General features: G+C 42.5%; 1 protein-coding gene across 2 annotated transcripts in view; it reads right to left on the reverse strand.

Annotated features, from left to right (window-relative positions):
* The window catches only part of LOC114564899 (integrin alpha-6), a 29,411-nt gene that overhangs the window by 1,263 nt on the left and 10,551 nt on the right, over positions 1-17,597 (reverse strand). The window contains exons 2-25 of one of the 2 annotated variants that reach the window (XM_028592560.1): positions 17,410-17,537; positions 17,214-17,293; positions 15,795-16,056; positions 15,152-15,283; positions 14,719-14,932; positions 13,705-13,898; positions 13,484-13,581; positions 12,802-12,929; positions 12,628-12,717; positions 12,455-12,516; positions 11,685-11,848; positions 10,544-10,687; positions 9,817-9,932; positions 9,552-9,708; positions 8,420-8,503; positions 8,246-8,325; positions 7,085-7,162; positions 6,372-6,474; positions 5,041-5,211; positions 3,318-3,425; positions 2,766-2,876; positions 2,152-2,250; positions 905-1,030; positions 657-735 (exon numbers count right to left, since the gene is read on the reverse strand). In XM_028592560.1, coding sequence (XP_028448361.1) covers positions 670-735; positions 905-1,030; positions 2,152-2,250; positions 2,766-2,876; positions 3,318-3,425; positions 5,041-5,211; positions 6,372-6,474; positions 7,085-7,162; positions 8,246-8,325; positions 8,420-8,503; positions 9,552-9,708; positions 9,817-9,932; positions 10,544-10,687; positions 11,685-11,848; positions 12,455-12,516; positions 12,628-12,717; positions 12,802-12,929; positions 13,484-13,581; positions 13,705-13,898; positions 14,719-14,932; positions 15,152-15,283; positions 15,795-16,056; positions 17,214-17,293; positions 17,410-17,537 — 2,995 coding nt within the window. In that variant the 3' untranslated portion in view covers positions 657-669. The remainder of the gene's footprint in view (positions 1-656; positions 736-904; positions 1,031-2,151; positions 2,251-2,765; positions 2,877-3,317; positions 3,426-5,040; positions 5,212-6,371; positions 6,475-7,084; positions 7,163-8,245; positions 8,326-8,419; positions 8,504-9,551; positions 9,709-9,816; positions 9,933-10,543; positions 10,688-11,684; positions 11,849-12,454; positions 12,517-12,627; positions 12,718-12,801; positions 12,930-13,483; positions 13,582-13,704; positions 13,899-14,718; positions 14,933-15,151; positions 15,284-15,794; positions 16,057-17,213; positions 17,294-17,409; positions 17,538-17,597) is intronic. The other variant, XM_028592559.1, reaches the window with a different exon arrangement.

Consider the following 17,597-nt stretch of genomic DNA (forward strand, 5'->3'; position numbering starts at 1 on the left):
ACATTTACGTTGTCTCTCTCAGTTGGAGGCTGCACAGTAAAGCAAGAGATCACCGGAAAAGTGCTTTTAATATCCTTCACTGGTCTCTGTCCAGAGCAACGGGGTCTATTGGTCCATTCTTATATACTGTCTATGCGTCTACCCCAGTTCATGCGAATGCAAATGTAAAATTTCATGCCAATAGGAATACTTGGAATTGATGGTGGTGGTAAATACTCATGAAAAAAGGACAAGTTTGTGAACGAGAAACACAGATTTTGATAATGACCAACTATTACACGCTGGACCTTTAAAGAAAGGAAACATGTTTGCCCCTCAAACGAAGAGAAAGAAACCTGCCCGCCAAGTGACTGCATGTGCGATAGCGACAAAAGAAAGTGGAAACAGAGGAAGAGAGAAAATCAAAGAGATGCAGATCCATTGCTTATCAGCCATCACCTCCCCTGGCCATGCAGGTAAACCGTAACGATCCACACATAATCATGTGTGAAAATCTATTAGGCACAAAGTCTTTGCAGAAACAATCAGTCCGCTTTTATAACAGCATCCATGTCACAGTGTGAGAATTGCCCATTGCCTGCCTGATACCAGGAAGCAGCACTTTTGTAGCAAAAAAAGAAAGTTTCACTCGTTCATGGCAGGCCGGGTCATTTTACCCTCTCTCTTTTTCTATGCATTTGTCAGTTTTTCTTTTTCTGACGGGTCCTCTTTATTCTTTTTCCCAAAGACTCCACACTGAGGAGAGGAAAGGGGTTAGAAAATATGTTCAACTGCTGTCATGGATACCTATAGTTCTGTAAATGACGCTCTATAGATTAGCTAGGTTTCAGGATACATGAAAATGTACGTGATTTTATTAGCTGGGTCGAGGTGCTTCCTCGGGCCCCTTGTCCCTCAGTCCTACCTTCCACAGAAGGAAAGCCAACAGGGCCAACAGCAGCAGCCCAAACAGGATGGACAGCACGATGATCCACCACGGCACTCCTCCGTACTGGGCTTCACGCCTCTCTGGGTACACCGTCATTTTCACCTGGGGGAACACAACGCAGTGGCACCACATCAGTAATAACATCTCTGGATCTGGACTGTCAAATAGGGCCGCGCAATTAATCGCAATTTTATCAAAATCGCAATATGGACTAGGGCAATATCCGAATCGCAGAGGGGCGCAATCGCAATTAGATATTTTTCTTCACATCGTGCAGCCCTAGTGTCAACTACACTTAATGTCTTTTTAGTCTCTCTATATCGTACACAAACTCAGGTTTCTGAGATTGAGATTTGAGATGTATTTATTTCAAATTGGGACAGTGCATATTAATAAACGTTTATGTAAATATACAAGATTACGTATAGCTGGTGGGTAATTTACTTCTTCAGTCCCTATGGCAGGTAAATGTAAAAAAATGTTCTAACACAACAGTAAAAGAGTACAATAAACAGACAAATGATAAATGTTGCTCACGACAAACCAAGATTTGGGGGACCAAATGAGTTAGGTGTAAAGTGCTAAAGTGCCAGGTATTAAGAGTGCTAGTGTTACTGCACATTGCCCTATTGCAAAATGTAATAACTGATATGCTGATATAGATTGCACAATGCCCGCCTTGCACACACAGACATGTGTGTTTATGCACTACACTGACGTCAGCATTTCAGGGCTTATGCAATAGATGATCATTTCCCCTTCTTTTTTTTATAGATTATTTTTATGGGCATATTAAGCCTTTAATGTTGACAGGACAGATAAAGACATGAAAGGGGAGAGAGAAGGGGAATGACATGCAGTAAATGGCCGCAGCTCAGAGTTGAACCTGCAGCTGCTGCGTCTAGGAGTAAACCTTTTTATATTGGCGCCTGATCTACCAACTGAGCTATCCTGGCGCCCACCCCTTCTTTTTTAAAGATTCTTTGGGGGGGCATTTTTAGGCCTTTATTTATAGATGATAGCTGAAGACATGAAAGGGCAGAAAAAAGTGAGGAATGACACGCAGCAAAGGCCCGCAGGTCGCAGCCGAACACGCGGCCGCTGCGTCGAGGAGGAAACCTCTGTATATAGGGGCACCTGCTCTACCAGGTGAGCTACCCAGGCGCCTATCATTTCCCCTTCTTGGGTCTAAATACTATTTCATATTTTCTGTGTTTAATTACCTGTGTGTCAGCATTTTCCAGCATTATGTTCTTTGCTTTGCTGTTGACATGCAGAGAGGCCTTCACTGTCACCTCCATGTGATGGAACTTGGAATAATCCTGTTTGAAATAAATGGGAGAAAATCAAGTTTAGAGGGCAGTAATCAAAGAAACCACTAAAATACACATTCATTTGCTGCAATAACCCTTTTCCCTTTAAAAAAAAAGTTTTTCTAATAAGTGCCATCATTTACAAAATGTTTGTAGTGTAATGACTACAGTATGTGATTTAAAGTCAACATGTTAATAATCATTATGGAAGTGGTGGCTACATTTTTATAAGGATGTCTGGTGAAAACGTGGTACTGTGTTATCACGAAATTATTACATTTAAATTGAATTCTTTACATACGTAAGTTATAAGTTAGTTCATGATAAGTTAATCATTCAATTCACATTACTCAATTCCTTGTCTTTGAGTGTTTAGTCCCAAAACCAAATTACTGTTTAACATCGCAAATCATAATAACCCACGTTTGAATCATTTCAATTTGAAATATACAATATATATTATATTTGAATCGACATGGCAGTTCAGAGTAAAAACGATAAATTCTCCTGCCGTGTGTTGTTACCGTTATGAAGGTGCTGTTGAAGAGGCGAGAGCTGAGAGTGATGACTCCATTACTGTCCAGGCCCTGTAGGTCGCACGATATCGTCACACATTTGGCCCCTTTGCCACAGGACTGGCAACGGAGAAGGGAGCACAGAGTTAACAATGAGATCCCCCCCCATTGGTTGCAAATGTGCACACAATCTAGTCATATAAAACAAAAGAATAGAACTACACAATCTAGTCCTATAAAACAAAAGAATAGAACTACACAATCTAGTCCTATAAAACAAAAGAATAGAACTACACAATCTAGTCATATAAAACAAAAGAATAGAACTACACAATCTAGTCATATAAAACAAAAGAATAGAACTACACAATCTAGTCCTATAAAACAAAAGAATAGAACTACACAATCTAGTCATATAAAACAAAAGAATAGAACTACACAATCTAGTCCTATAAAACAAAAGAATAGAACTACACAATCTAGTCATATAAAACAAAAGAATAGAACTACACAATCTAGTCATATAAAACAAAAGAATAGAACTCGGTTGTGTGGTGTTACCAGAGTTTCAGACTTCGAATTCTTCGGGTCAAGAAAACGTGACAAAGTCCCCTTGTCAATTTCCTGGGGGGTTTCTGCTGTCCTTTTCCTCCTGGTGTTGCTTATTTCCTTAAAGCAAAGAAGATACACAAAAAAAAAGTACATTCAAATATTACATGAAATTAAAACATCTTTATTTGTTTAAATAAATATAAATCTATAACCACATAACTCTGCCTCTATTAAAAAAAAGAAGTATCCGTGCAGGCTGAGTGACCACCACATCTTAGGGCCCTATTTTAACAATCTGAAACGCAAGTATCAAACGCAAGTAGCTTTGTGGGCGGACCTCGGGCGCTGTTGCTATTAGACCGACGGGATAAATGACTCAAATCTTAAATGGGTTGGTCTGAAGTAGCTAGGTGCAATAAACCAATCAGAGCGTCATCACATTCCCTTTAAGAGCAGGCGCGCTTGTTCCGTGGCGGATTGCTATTATGACGGCGGATTTGGCGATGTTGCTGCTCCTCTCGGGCTTATCTCCTCAAGTCTGGAGAGGATTGCTGCAGCCATGGAGCGTGGGCCTCCAAACGCACCACCTTCCACCTGTTGTGCCCCTTCCTCCTCCCCCCCACTCCATCTCCGTCCACCCGCTCCACCAGGAGCACATCGCGCATTACTCCCGGACCCTCAAGTGTCCAATCCTGCCGTAGTTCAACATCACGTCTCCTTAAGTCCTCTTAATATTTCCTCATTTATGTCATCAACACATCCACGATTCATGGACCACAAAGAATGCTGCGACTTTCTGAGGACTGTACTGTAAAGTGCCTCCTAACCTATCCAAATATAATATTATAAAAAATATTTTCCTTGTAATTATGATTTGCAATAATGGGAACTGCTGCGTCTGTGTAGATGAGAAGTGTATGCGCGTTGTACACACGCTACATTATGGCCAAGCATGCGCCCCTAAAATAGCATCTGAATAACGTTCCACTGACTTTAGACTAGCGCCACTGAATTTAGACTAGCGCCACTGACTTTAGACTAGCGCCACTGATTTTGGCTAGCGCCACTGACTTTAGACCAGGTTTTTCCTGGTCTGTGGCAGAATTGTTTTCTGAAGCTGCAAAATAGCACCAAGTAACGTTTGCGCCGGAACACGCCTCTTCTTTTTCGCTGAACCGCCCCCGGGAGCGCAAGTTCATTCCCTAATTTACTGACGTTAATCTGTGGAGGGAAAAGTCCGCTGTGTGTCGAGTGCAAAATAGGAATGATACATGCGTCGGTGTACAAAGGCAATTGCGCTGAGTGCAAGATAGGGCCCTTACTGTGTTGTGTTCCAGTGATGTGACCATGTCATCTTTGCTCAAGTCCCAAGTGAGTCTCAAGTCATTTGGTCCAAGTTTCAAGAAAGTTTCGAGTTACTTTTTCGGGGCAAGTCAAGTCGAGTCGAGTCCTAAATCCCAAATTAGGTCACTTTTCTTTCTTTCTTTTTTTTACACCAAAGATAAAGCACTCTTACCTGTAATATCCAGTCTTTATAAAGAGAAAAGACAAGATATTTTTAGCCTATCAAATAAAATGAAATTTGTATAACTGGTTCGAAGAGTATGACAATGAATTCAAACTGTATTATAATAAAAAACTATAATAAGTCAAGTCACATCAAAATTGTGAATCGAGTCGACTCAAGTCCAAGTCACCAAGTCTCAAGTCCACATCTCTGGTGTTCACTGACCTTGTTAAGAGGGTTGATCTCATTTTTAGGAGAGCACTCCACCTGGTCCAACCCAGTGAAGCTGATACGCGTCAGGTAGAGCAGCCACTTCCCATTCGTTGTCTCTTTTGGCCAGTTGATTTCAAGGGTGGCTTTGCCCAAGTCTTTCAAACTCTTTCCCAGATTGATTATCTGGAAATCAAGACATGATCAGTGTGCTACCCTCAGATGATATAAGCTAGTTCCCAATTCAGGGGCTGCAGCCTTCGGAGGCCTCAGCCTTCTAAGTCTACCTCGGCCACATCCTTCGAAGGCCGAAACAAGATCACAGTCTAGTTAGTCTCGCATTGCCAGACCTTCCTCCACTGCAAAACGGCCTCGGAAAGGAACTTGGTTTGGGGGAACGTGTATTTTCAAAAGTTGTTTTAGTCGTGCAAACAGAAAACTCACTTGGACAGATAGTCTAGCTAGCTGTCTGGATTTACCCTGCAGAGATCTGAGGAGCAATTAACCATAGTCCTCAGAAATCCACCAGAGGTTAAAATTCCAACACAAAGAAAGAGGAAGTTAACGGACATCCGGCTGAAAAAGAGGGACATTCGTTGGAATTTCCGGCGGCACCTGAACAATCCCTGAAGTGGAACGTTGTGGATATAGACTACAGCCTGGTCTACAGAGAATTTCCTGTTTTTAGCTTTGTAGCGCCGCTCCTGTCGCCTAGCAAACCTTGACAGCTGCAGCTGATAAGTGATCAAAACGTTAACTACAGCACCGAAATGGAGCCGAAGGTTGGTCTTTTATTTCTTTCTTTATTATTTTATTGGGCTTTTATGGCCTTTATTGACAGGACAGCTTGAAGACAGCAAGGGGGGAGGGGGGGGAGAGAGAGGGGGGATGACATGCAGCAAAGGGCCACAGGTTTGAATCCGCTGCCAAGGAACAGCCTACATGGGGCGCACACTGTATTATATTTGCCGCGTGTCATCTCTCGCCCCCTTTCATGTCTATCCACTCTCACTATAATAAAGGTAAAAGATATCTTGGTTGTTGGCCATTGCCGAAATGAATGATGGGAATCCTGGGGCTGCGAAGGATACAACAGTTGGATCATCCAAATTCTGTAAAAGGAGGCCGCATTTGTGGACCGCATTTGAAGGAGCCTGCGAAATTAAATTAATTAAAGCCTCCAAAGACTCCAGCCCCTGAATTGGGACATAGCGATAGTCGAATTTATCTAAAGCACATTGCAGAATGCAGGAGTAATAAACATGTAAATGAAATAGAGGAGATAGATGAGGAGAGCTAGCCACTCTGTAAAAATAAATGACTTCTGGTAGCTGTCCGGTACTCACTCTAAACTGGTGTGTGATGGCACTGCCGATGTCGCTGTCAGTCTTCATGGCCGTGTCACTTTTGTCCACTCCTGTGAAGTAGACCTGAGACGGATTGGCATGTCTGGAAAAAAATGGAGAAGCGCAGTTAGTAGCATGAATCTGTGCATACGTGAACATTTCAAATTTAAAAAAGCTTATTATGTAGCCAATGGGCTTATTATGTAGCCAATGGGCTTATTATGTAGCCAATGGGCTAAAAAGCTTATTATGTAGCCAATGGGCTTATTATGTAGCCAATGGGCCTGCAAAGGTTCATTTTTGTGATTAATTATGGATATAATAATTATCCATAATCCAATAGGGCCTCTTGTGCGCGCCTGTGTTAACGTGCGCTTGTTGCCCCGTGTGCGCTGATGCGCTCATCTGTTGACATTTCTGAATGCCTTCCTACAGTTGCTTAATAAAAGCGGGCTTTCCACACAAACAAACATACATGTGTCGTTAGTATGAGAAAAAAAATGAGATTTTAACTGTGTCGGGCTCGGGTCGGGCTCGGACAGAAATATCTCAGGCTCGGGTTTGGTTACTGCTCTGTTGGACGCGCTCGGACAGAAAAATGCGACCCGATCCTCACTCTAGTGTGTGTGTGTGTGTGTGTGTGTGTGTGTGTGTGTGTGTGTGTGTGTGTGTGTGTGTGTGTGTGTGTGTGTGTGTGTGTGTGTGATTCTTACCCTGACAGAGACAGATGCAACACGATAACCACCTTTGCTCTTGCTTTGACAGAGGCCATTTTCTCCTGGGAGCTTGTCCTGTCGGATCAGAGGTTACACACAGGCCAAGTCAGAAACTCCTTTTAATGGATCTACAAATGTTAATGCATAATTAAGACGAAGGCATTTTGTTTATTATAAGGTTCCCTATTAGCTGATGGCAAGATGACCAGCTAGTCTTCATGGGGTCCAAAACAACAATAAATCCAACAATATTAGAACATTTCATTACACACACAGGAGAGGAAAAGAAAGAGAACTAACTCTAACAGGTATACTGTAAAACAAATAACAAGAAAAAGAACTAGAAAAACCCACAAAAAATGATCCCAAGAAAAATGACATTACGCTGTATTACACAACATGACACGTGGGTTTAGAGTTAACATCTAGGTAGTTCACCAACACAAAGAACGAATATTTATTACAACAAAAGAAAATAAGATATAAAACCTCAAGATAAAAAATGTAAGTGAAGGTGAGATTTAACGCTACATTATGTAAGAATTTCTCCCATCTAGCGGTGAAATTGTATATGAAAACCAACTGAATATTACTTTCTAGCCCCTCCCATTCCAATCGCGTTTTAATTCCAAGAAGTACGACTTTGTCCGTGAGTGTTCCTTCCAGCGTAATAATAGTTTTACGTTTTCGTTATTTAGGTACCATTTCATTGCTAACATCAGCTATCAGGTTCCCAAAACGAATGCAAGCAAATATTAGTAAAGTATATATTCAGAATACATACATACGAGCCCGTATGTAGTCTGAATGGCAGATTCTACGCTTACGAGAATACTTTGATTAGTTGGTGGAAGGAATTACACATATTTGCTAAGAATCAACTCAAAACATTACACAATGGAGCTTTAAGTTTCCTTTTTAAAGTTGCCATTCCTTTGATAAAATGTATGTTACTTGGGAGATTATTCCATGGGAAAATAGCTCTGTATATGACATGTTTTTTTCAGGTAATTGGATTTTGGTAGCGGTAATTTAAAGTATCAAAACTAAATGACGATGTCTGAGTTTGAAGTGCATTAATTACATCTGCTGCATCTGAAGTATTCTCTATCCATATTATGTATTGCTTGATACAATTGCAAGCTTAGATTTACTCACGTGTTTAGCTGCAGATCTATCTCCAGTTCAGTAGAGTTGGGAGAGATGCGCGATGTATCAAGTATGATGTAGAAGGTCGTCTGTTTGCACAAACGCAGAGACATTACATCAGAATGAACAACGCCGTTTGTGCAAAGGAGGCAGCACAATGTCCAAAAGGGGATCTTCCCTCACCTCAGCGTCACGTCTGAAGGGGTTCCCAAGCTCACAATCAGCCTGCGAGCCGGCTTTGTTGGCTACACATGTTACCGGCCTCTCCTGAAGTCATCAACAAGTTCCAATTAGAACCACAAATTGGAATGTGTGATTTTATGTTACGACGTGTGTGTGCGGTGGTGGAAGAAGTATTCAGATCCTTTACTTAAGTAAAAGTACTAATACCACACTGTAAACATACTCTGTTACAAGTAAAAAGTCCTGCATTGAACATGTTACTTGGGTAAAAGCATCTTAGCATAATCAGGAAAATGTATTAAAAGTATAAGTGCTCGCTGGGTAGTTTAATTTAAAATAAAACATCATATTCTATTTGTTTTGGTGCAAAAATCTTAATTTGTAAAGTAACTAAAGCTGTCAGAAGAATGTAGTGGAGTAAAAAAGTACAATATTTCTCCCTGAAATGTAGCGGAGTAGAAGTACAAAGTGGGGGGGGTAATAAAAGCCTCAAGTAAAGTACAAGTACCTCAAATTTGTACTTAGGTACACTGTGTGTGTGTGTGTGTGTGTGTGTGTGTGTGTGTGTGTGTGTGTGTGTGCGTGCATACTCGCGTGTGTGTGAAGAGAGATAGACAGTCAAACACGATTTCCTGCATTCTGGTGCATTTATGCAACAATGTATGGTGCAAATTTTTTGATTTATGTACAGGAAATTATTATTCCCCTTAATATTCAAACCATCCCACGTGTTTCGGGATTTTGCTTTTTTTTTGTTTTTTTAGGAATCATGTACATCTCAACAATAAATCTATTTAGAGGCTGCAAAGTTTAAATCTACAGTACATAAAAGACAACTAAATCACATTTTTTATTTCACCCTCCCTGTTGTGTTCTTTAACCCTCCCCAACCCCCCCCTCAGCACAAGTAGACACAGTTCCTGTTTTTTCCATACATGTTTTGAGCCCCCTGAATGGTTATGTTTTCCTTTTTTGGGGAGTGGGTTGTCTTTCATTTGTTCCCCCCTTTTAGGGGGACAAATCTAGACGAACGACATATCCCCGCCTGTGTGTGTGTGTGTGTGTGTGTGTGGGTGTGTGTGTGTGTGTGTGTGTGTGTAAAAGAAAGAGTGACGGCGGAAGAGAGACTCACACCAGGTAGAGTTTGGGAAGTAGAGTAAGTGAGGGAGTGCGGGAGGGTGGCCTTCAGCGAGGCTTCGTGCGCATCATCTCCCTTCAGATTGGACACCATGACCTCCAAGGAGATCTTCTTCTGGTCGCTGAGCGAGATCACCGGCAGGCCGTCCTCCCTTCAGTCAGACACACGTTATGAGCCCGTGTGCCGCGGAAGTAACACACGTGATGCTCTTGTGAATAAAGGTGTGTGTGAGCGTGAGTGTGTGTGTGTATCATCTCACAGATGTAACGGAGTGAAGGTGTCGCTGTCCTTTGTCATGTAGCCGTAGCGATATGTCATCTGCAATTTGCTTTGACAAACATTGTCGCTGCCACATCCTTCCTTCAGAAAATTCACCTACAACCACATTCACACGGCAAAAAAAAAAAAAAAAAAAGATTACAGGGATGCAGCGGGGAACATCGAACCTACTGCACGTCACGGCTTTCATATTAGACCAGACTTTGTATAATGAGTGGGTAAAGGAGAGAATTCATTCCTTGGTTTTTTGTTATTTAGGTATTATCTTTTACAGTCCCAGGATGCCCATTCTTAAATTAATAAACCTTAAAATGTACTGTTTGGGGGTGGGTGACACAGAGTGGATTCTCAAATAACAAAAAGGGGAGTGCAGAGAACATTACTAAATGTGCATTTACTATACTTTATTTTAAGTTATCTCTCACACGTTCTATGTGATTTGATTTAATGTGAATTTGTAATATACCACAGATTTTTTTATCTTATTTTTATTTATTTATCAACTTATTTATGTAATTATTTTTCACTATGGTTGCCATAATTGTTATTGTTTCTCATTTCTTGTATAGCTGACATCCCTTTTGTAAAATTAAGGGGAAAAAAAGGTATGAAGACATAAAGAGTCTCATGGATGTTTGAATGTGTATCAGTAAAAAAAAAAAATATATATATATACATTAAAAAGTCTATCTTTTGTGCATACGCACCACTGATCGAGTTATGGCTGGCTTGTTGGCGTCCAGGACCGGGGACAGTTGAGGAGTTGAGCTCTGTCTGCGTTTACGGCTTCTGTCCAAGATGCTCACGGACACATCGACGGGGATCCCACGCAGCTTGTCACGAATATTATCCTATAGAATGACACATTATTCAATACCCACAACCAGGGCTGTCAACGAATATTCTAAATTTCGAATATATATTCGAATAGTAATAGCAATGTGCCTCGCGCAATCGTTCGTGGGCCTGGGCCACAGCTTCCTGTCTGATTGAGCCTAGTCTATATCCACGGCATTCCACTTCTGGGATTGCTCCGGTGCCGCCGGAAATACCGCCAAATGTCACTCTTTACGTCCGGGTGTCCATTACCTTCCGCTTTCTTTGTGATTCTTTGTAATTCTAAACTCCGGTTGATTTCTGAGGACTATGGTTAACTGCTCCTCAGATCTCTGCAGAGTAAATCCGCACAGCTAGCTAGACTATCTGTCCAATCTGAGTTTTCTGTTTGCACGACTAAAACAACCTTTGAACGTACACGTTCCACCAAAACAAGTTCCTTCCCGAGGCTAGTTTGCAGCGGCACCGTGGCTCTGTCCGGCGCTTAGAGCCGCCCAACAAGATTGTGATTGGTTTAAAGAAATGCCAATTAACCAGAGCAGGTTTTTCTCCCATCCCGGAATGCTGTGTGGACTAGCCAGACCCTCCTCCGCAATGCTGCGGAGGAAGGTCTGGCAAGGCGAGACTAGATTGAGCCCTGCCGGTCGGGAAGAAAATTTACAGCGAGCGAGTGGGCGTGGCTGCTGCTACCGGAAGTGAACAAACAACGAGGGAACAAGAAGGAGACCCCACAAAGACGCTAACGTGAATCCTTAACTGCAGAGACAACGAGAAAATACCATCGGACAAATTCATGGAACAGAAAGCGACTCGGTTGTTCATGACCAAATTGGGAACGGCTTCGTGGCGGCGGTGTAATCCGCGGCCTGTCCTGTCTCCTGCACTCTCCAGAGAAAGCGAGATTATGTACATGATGCCCAAACATAGATATTCAAATGATATACCTCTGTGGTGTCTTAGAACAAATATTCGAATGTCTGGAAAAAAGGAATGTCCGGAGAGAGTCACTACCTGTATGACGAGCTGACGCTTAATGCACTGTTTCTTTCCTTTGCTGTCCAAGGTGACTGTCCCGCTGGACTTGTAGGTACCCTCCGAGGGCTCGGAGATGGCCACCCTGGGGATGAGACCGATCTTCCTCTGGGCAGCGTCCGCCTCGAGGGAGTATGACACCGCTAGATGGGACGGAAACAGGGAAGTGAGAGAGAGGAGGATAAAGAATGACAGATGAAAATGCCTGTGCATAGCTTCTTGCTGTTGAATCTCTGATAATAAGAAGCCAAAACTCTACAGAGATGACATGTTGCTTTAAAGAGCCCCTGTTATACTCCTTTTCTAGCGTCATATTTGTACTGTTGGGGTCTACTGGAATAGGTTTACAAGCTTTAATGTTCAAAAAAACATATTATGTTTCTCATACTGCCCGTTGCTGCAGTGCAGGGCAGTCTAAGCCCTTAGCCCGCCTTCCCGGAAAGCCGAGTCTGCTCTGATTGGTCAGCTGGCCCACTCTGTTGTGATTGGTCAACCAAATTCAAACTAGCCACTGGGCAGGCTGTGCTTGCTCTGGCATCACCAATGGGCAGCACATATAAACAACTGGGCTGGCATTCTCAATCAGTGACGTCACTAATTGAGGAATTTCAAACGTTTCAAAAGTGTTTTTTTAAACTTTATACATCTATTACATACACAAAACACTATATAATAAACTAAAAGACAGGAAAAAAAACCCAAAAGCATAATAGGGGCTCTTTAATAAAGAGAAAGATGGCTCAGCTTACTCAGTCTGGGAGAGTAGTTCTCGGGGTTGGCAGTGAAGGTGAAGCATACATCAACGTCCAAACTGGAGACACAATGCAGTTTATCCACAATCAGACACAGTACTGGCAAAGTGTTTGACAGTTTTTTCCTCACAAGTTTGACGAAGGTCCAGTGTGAAAAAAGAATAACTTACCAGAATTTGTTTCCACAGTTCTTTTTGGTGAGGTCGATTTCCTCCGGTGAGAACTTGATTTCCTTCTTGATGTTAACAACTGGACGGGCTCTGGTGAAGGACAGAACTCAAGTGAGAAACTCAATAACCACAATCCGAGATGTACAGTGAAGAGAAATGTGCCAAGTCACTCACCTGTAGACAAAGACGGAGTCAGAGAGGGATCCCACGGCCAGGTCAGGGTAGGAGTTCTTATCCAAGTCCATGTTTCCCGCCAAAGAGTAGCCAAACTGCTTCGCTCCTAAAGGCTTGCCGGACAGAACCTGAAGCAAGAGAAACAACACACATTTTGGTAGAGCGCGCGCCCATGTCAAGAGGCTTAGTCTTCGACGCAGCGGCCGCGGGTTCAACTCTGAAATGCAACCCATTGCTGAATGTCATTCCCCCCTCTCTCTGCCCTTTCATGTCTAAGCTGTCCTGTCGGAAATAAAGGCCTAAAATGAACGCCCAAGACGTTGTAGACATTCTAATTGGTTTAAAGAAGTGCAAACAACCCAGAGCATTTTTTTCTCCAGTCCCAGAATGTATGTGTGGTGTAGCCACAGCGCAGTGGAGATAGAGCTGGCTAAGACTAGCTACGACCTCACAAAAGTAGTAATCTATATTATGATGGACAATATCCCCACATTTTACCTAAATTCGATTTTTAGGAAGCTTTTAGGGTTCGAGGCATGACGGTCACACAGATTTAAGACCTTTATCATTATTGAAACAATACGTTTATTTGGATTTAACTTTCTTAGATGGAAACATTACACATTTGGACAAAATGTATATGTTAAAATTAAATCAGCTATACCACCGGCCTATTACACACCTGTGCAGCTTTTTCAGAGCTGAGACCCGTGGCTGCTCCATGGTAGATGTAAACTTTCCCCGCACCATCGTCCGAATGAGGAGCTCCCACTGCAAAATCTGACACAAGAACGACAACGGTGTCTAACAGTGTGGTTATACAGGTACATTTTGTCATTCAACGAAGGACACGAGAACGATCAGCTGACAGTCTATGAACAGGCAAACGCATTGCAGCCTCACCCTGGAAACCGTCCTGATTGATGTCTCCCAGGTTTTCCACAGCCAGGCCAAACATGGAGTCCGGAGGTCCGGTTATTCTGGTGGGCCTGATGTTGTTCCACTTTCCCTCATCGTTGACGTAGACGTAGACAGCTCCTCCGATTACCCCGTCCTTCTCAAAGTACTGCGGTGCTCCCACCACTATGTCCTGCCAGCTAAACAAACAACAGCAGTGCTAGTCCGTGGGTATGCAGTCATTTCTTTTGTGGCATTTTTAGGCCTTTATTCGACAGGACAGCTGAAGAAATGAAAGGGGAGAGTGGGGGAATGACATGCAGCAAAAGGGCCGCAGGTCGGAGTCAAACCCGCGGCCGCTGTGTCGAGGAGAAAACCTCTATATACAGTACAGGCCAAAAGTTTGGACACACCCTCTTTATTTTCTTTATTTTCATGACTATTTACATTGTAGATTCTCACTGAAGGCATCACAACTATGAATGAACACATATGGAATTATGTACTTAACAAAAAAGTGTGAAATAACTAAAAACATGTCTTATATTTAGATTCTTCAAAGTCGCCACCCTTTGCTTTTTTTGATAACTCTGCAAACCCTTGGTGTTCTCTCAATGAGCTTCATGAGGTAGTCACCTGAAATGGTTTCCACTTCACAGGTGTGCTTTGTCAGGGTTAATTAGTGGAATTTTTTTCCCTTATTAATAAAAAAGCAAAGGGTGTCTACTTTGAAGAATCTAAAATATAAGACATGTTTTCAGTTATTTCACACTTTTTTGTTAAGTACATAATTCCATATGTGTTCATTGGTAGTTTTGATGCCTTCAGTGAGAATCTACAATGTAAATAGTCATGAAAATAAAAAGGAAACGCATTGAATGAGAAAGTGTGTCCAAACTTTTGGCCTGTACTGTACAGTATGGGCGCCCGCTCTACCGACTGAGCTATCCTGGCACCCGCGATGGCCCTGTTAAAAGCAGAAGTTACAGGTTGTGTGCTGCATCGCCCTGCGTCACTCACCCGTCCCCATTGAGATCCATCACAGTCAGATCGTAGCCGAAAGACGAGGCCAGCCCTTCCCCTTCCAGGGTGTACTCCTCTAGCATGATTTTGCTTGTTTGCTCGCCTTTCTTCAGCAGCACCACCGCTCCACTGTGGTTGGCTCTGGGAGCTCCGGCCACCACCGTCAGCTGGCCCTTATTGGTCAGACTATTCCCCGAGTCCAGAGAGAAGCCTTGGAGACAGAGACAAACAAATGCTTGCTTACTTAACGGAGGTAGTCAGGTACTTGAATGCACAAGTTTTTTATCAGATAGTATAGACCGAAAGGGGGGAGAGAGAGTCAGATTCGAACCCGGGCCCCTGAAAACGACTCAGCCTACGACAATGGAGCAACGGAAGTGATGGCGTAACAGTGGTAATGAGAGGATGAAGAGAGCGAGCGGCGTTTTACCCAGATAGCTGTTGGGAGGAGCGGGGACCAGGTTAGGGTTCTTTTTGCTCTCATCTCCCACCTCAAAAGGACCGTCTTCATAGATGCCCATTTCTATGAGGGTTTCGTTGTTTTGTTCCAAGCGTACCAAACCTGGAGGACACGAGAGAAAAGGAGTGGACGGGTTAAGACGGCGGTGAAGATCTGGCTTGGAATAAAACCCATAACGCACACATTCTAATTAGCAGTAGTGTTGAACACATGGCTGAAAAAAGCATCACAGGAAAAATCCATTTTAATGAAAAGTGGACATCATAAATCTAACTCTAACCCTAACCATAACCATAACTTGTGATAACAAAAAAAAGACTGACACTTACTAAAAGAGGCGTTACGTCATAAACGTTTATGACTCGTTTATAATGTTTATGACACGTTCATGACAGTGTCATGTCACTCTTATGTAGGTACCTTCAAGTAAAGTGTAACAGAATAGATTGATAAGGAAGGACATGTGCAGTTACAGCTTACTAACTGCAAGCTGCTCACACACACACACACACACACACACACACACACACACACACACACACACACACACACACACACACACACACACACACACACACACACACACACACACACACACACACACACACACTACCTTTCCAGTTGTAGGCTCCAGGAGCCCCAAAGATGAGGTAGTGGTAGTCATTGTCGAATGTGGCAGAGAGGCCCTGCTGGCAAGAGCCGAACAACTCGTGGCCTCTGTTCCTTTGATCGCAGAAATGCCACTTTTCTCCCTCCTCGCCCAATGAGGGGTCGATAGTCAAGGACTGACTCATCACGACGCAACGGCCGATAATATCGCGGGACTCGAGGGGTTTGCCCACATTGTTCCGCCGCTGGTAGCGATGGGCACAGGTCTACCGAGGAAACAGAAACCCACAGTCACGTTGATGTGATGTTGATTAACAGGAAAAGGCTTATGTTGAAATGTATGTTTTCAGGTTTAGATGCCACACTGATTAGCCATTTGAACTCCAATTCCAGTTGAATTTCACCTTACAGTTTTTCTTAATTGTGTAGCCTACAAAGACGGATGTTGTGCTACCTGTGTTAAGAGTTTAGGAAAGTTGTTAAAAGTATATCATAGCTATTGTAAAAAGCTGTGACTAGCTTCAAAGCCAGAAAAGCCAATCACTCATATATTTCACATACATTCTGCAGGGCTGAAACCTTTAGTAGATCTCCACTGTTTACACCAGTTGTTTGAGCCATTTATCAAGCAAAAGTCGGTTGGACAAAACAAGCAATTCGAAGATGTCACCTTGGACTCTGGGAAAATGTAATTTCATTTTTTGGACAATTAAAATACTAAACAATGAAGTGATTAATCTAACAAAGAATTCTCAGATAAATCAAAGTCCCAAATCTTAATCTTAAATGCTGCTCTAAAATGCTCTAATCCAAGACACAAATATTATGGCTGTCCTATTATTGGACCATTTTAAATGTTGTTTTACATGTCCCTGTAATCCAGCATGGCATTTGATGCCCTTGGAAAACACAGGGTTTTGTGTGTATACAAATATCCGTAAGGCTGAAGCTGATGATTATTGTCATCATCAATTAATCTGCCAATTCTTTTCTCGATTAAATGACTGATAGTTTAGTTCTAAAAAATAGGGGTGCACGATTCAGAAAATGTCACGATTCGGTATCGAAACATGCCTGCTACAGTTTCCCAGAGTCCAATGCAACCTTTGAATGTCTTGTTTTATCGAACCAACTGTCCGAAACCCATACATTATTCAGTATACAATGGTACAAAACAGAGAAAAACAGCAAAGCTCACATTGGAAAAGCTGCAACCAGAGAATTTTTGCCACTTTTGCTTGGCGCAAATGACTGAAATGATTAATCAATTATCAAAATGGTTGCTGAATAATTTCCTGTCATCGACTGACCAATCGATAAATCAACTAAGGAATGTTTCAGCTCTACAACTGAGTTTGTAAAATCAAACTGAGGTTGTTAACATTTCAATGTCGTGGTCAGATACAAAGACACACTGTCTTACCACAATCTTTCCTCCTGGCCCCTGACTGTTGACCGACACTCCCATCCACTGGTTCTCTTTGCTCTCTGTGTTTAAATCCTCTACACAGAGACAGGGCCAGGAATAGACACAAAAAGATGATATTGTAACTTCAATATTGGGGGGGAAAGTGTGTATGAATAGCTTAAAACTGCACAGATGCCCGCAGATATCTCACCGCTGTTGTCAAAGTTAACTCTGGGGCAACTAGCTGAGGTGGAGGTCATGTCACAGTTGTACAGTCCTCCTGTCACTTTAGATTTTTGGCGATTCAGGGCTTTTGCTCTCGGGGCACCAACCAGCAGCCTGCAACAGACACCACAAATACATCTGTTAAACCACATGCAGCTATATCAGAATGAGGAG

Source organism: Perca flavescens, chromosome 12, assembly GCF_004354835.1.
Source record: "Perca flavescens isolate YP-PL-M2 chromosome 12, PFLA_1.0, whole genome shotgun sequence".
NCBI classification, from domain to species: Eukaryota; Metazoa; Chordata; class Actinopteri; order Perciformes; family Percidae; genus Perca; species Perca flavescens.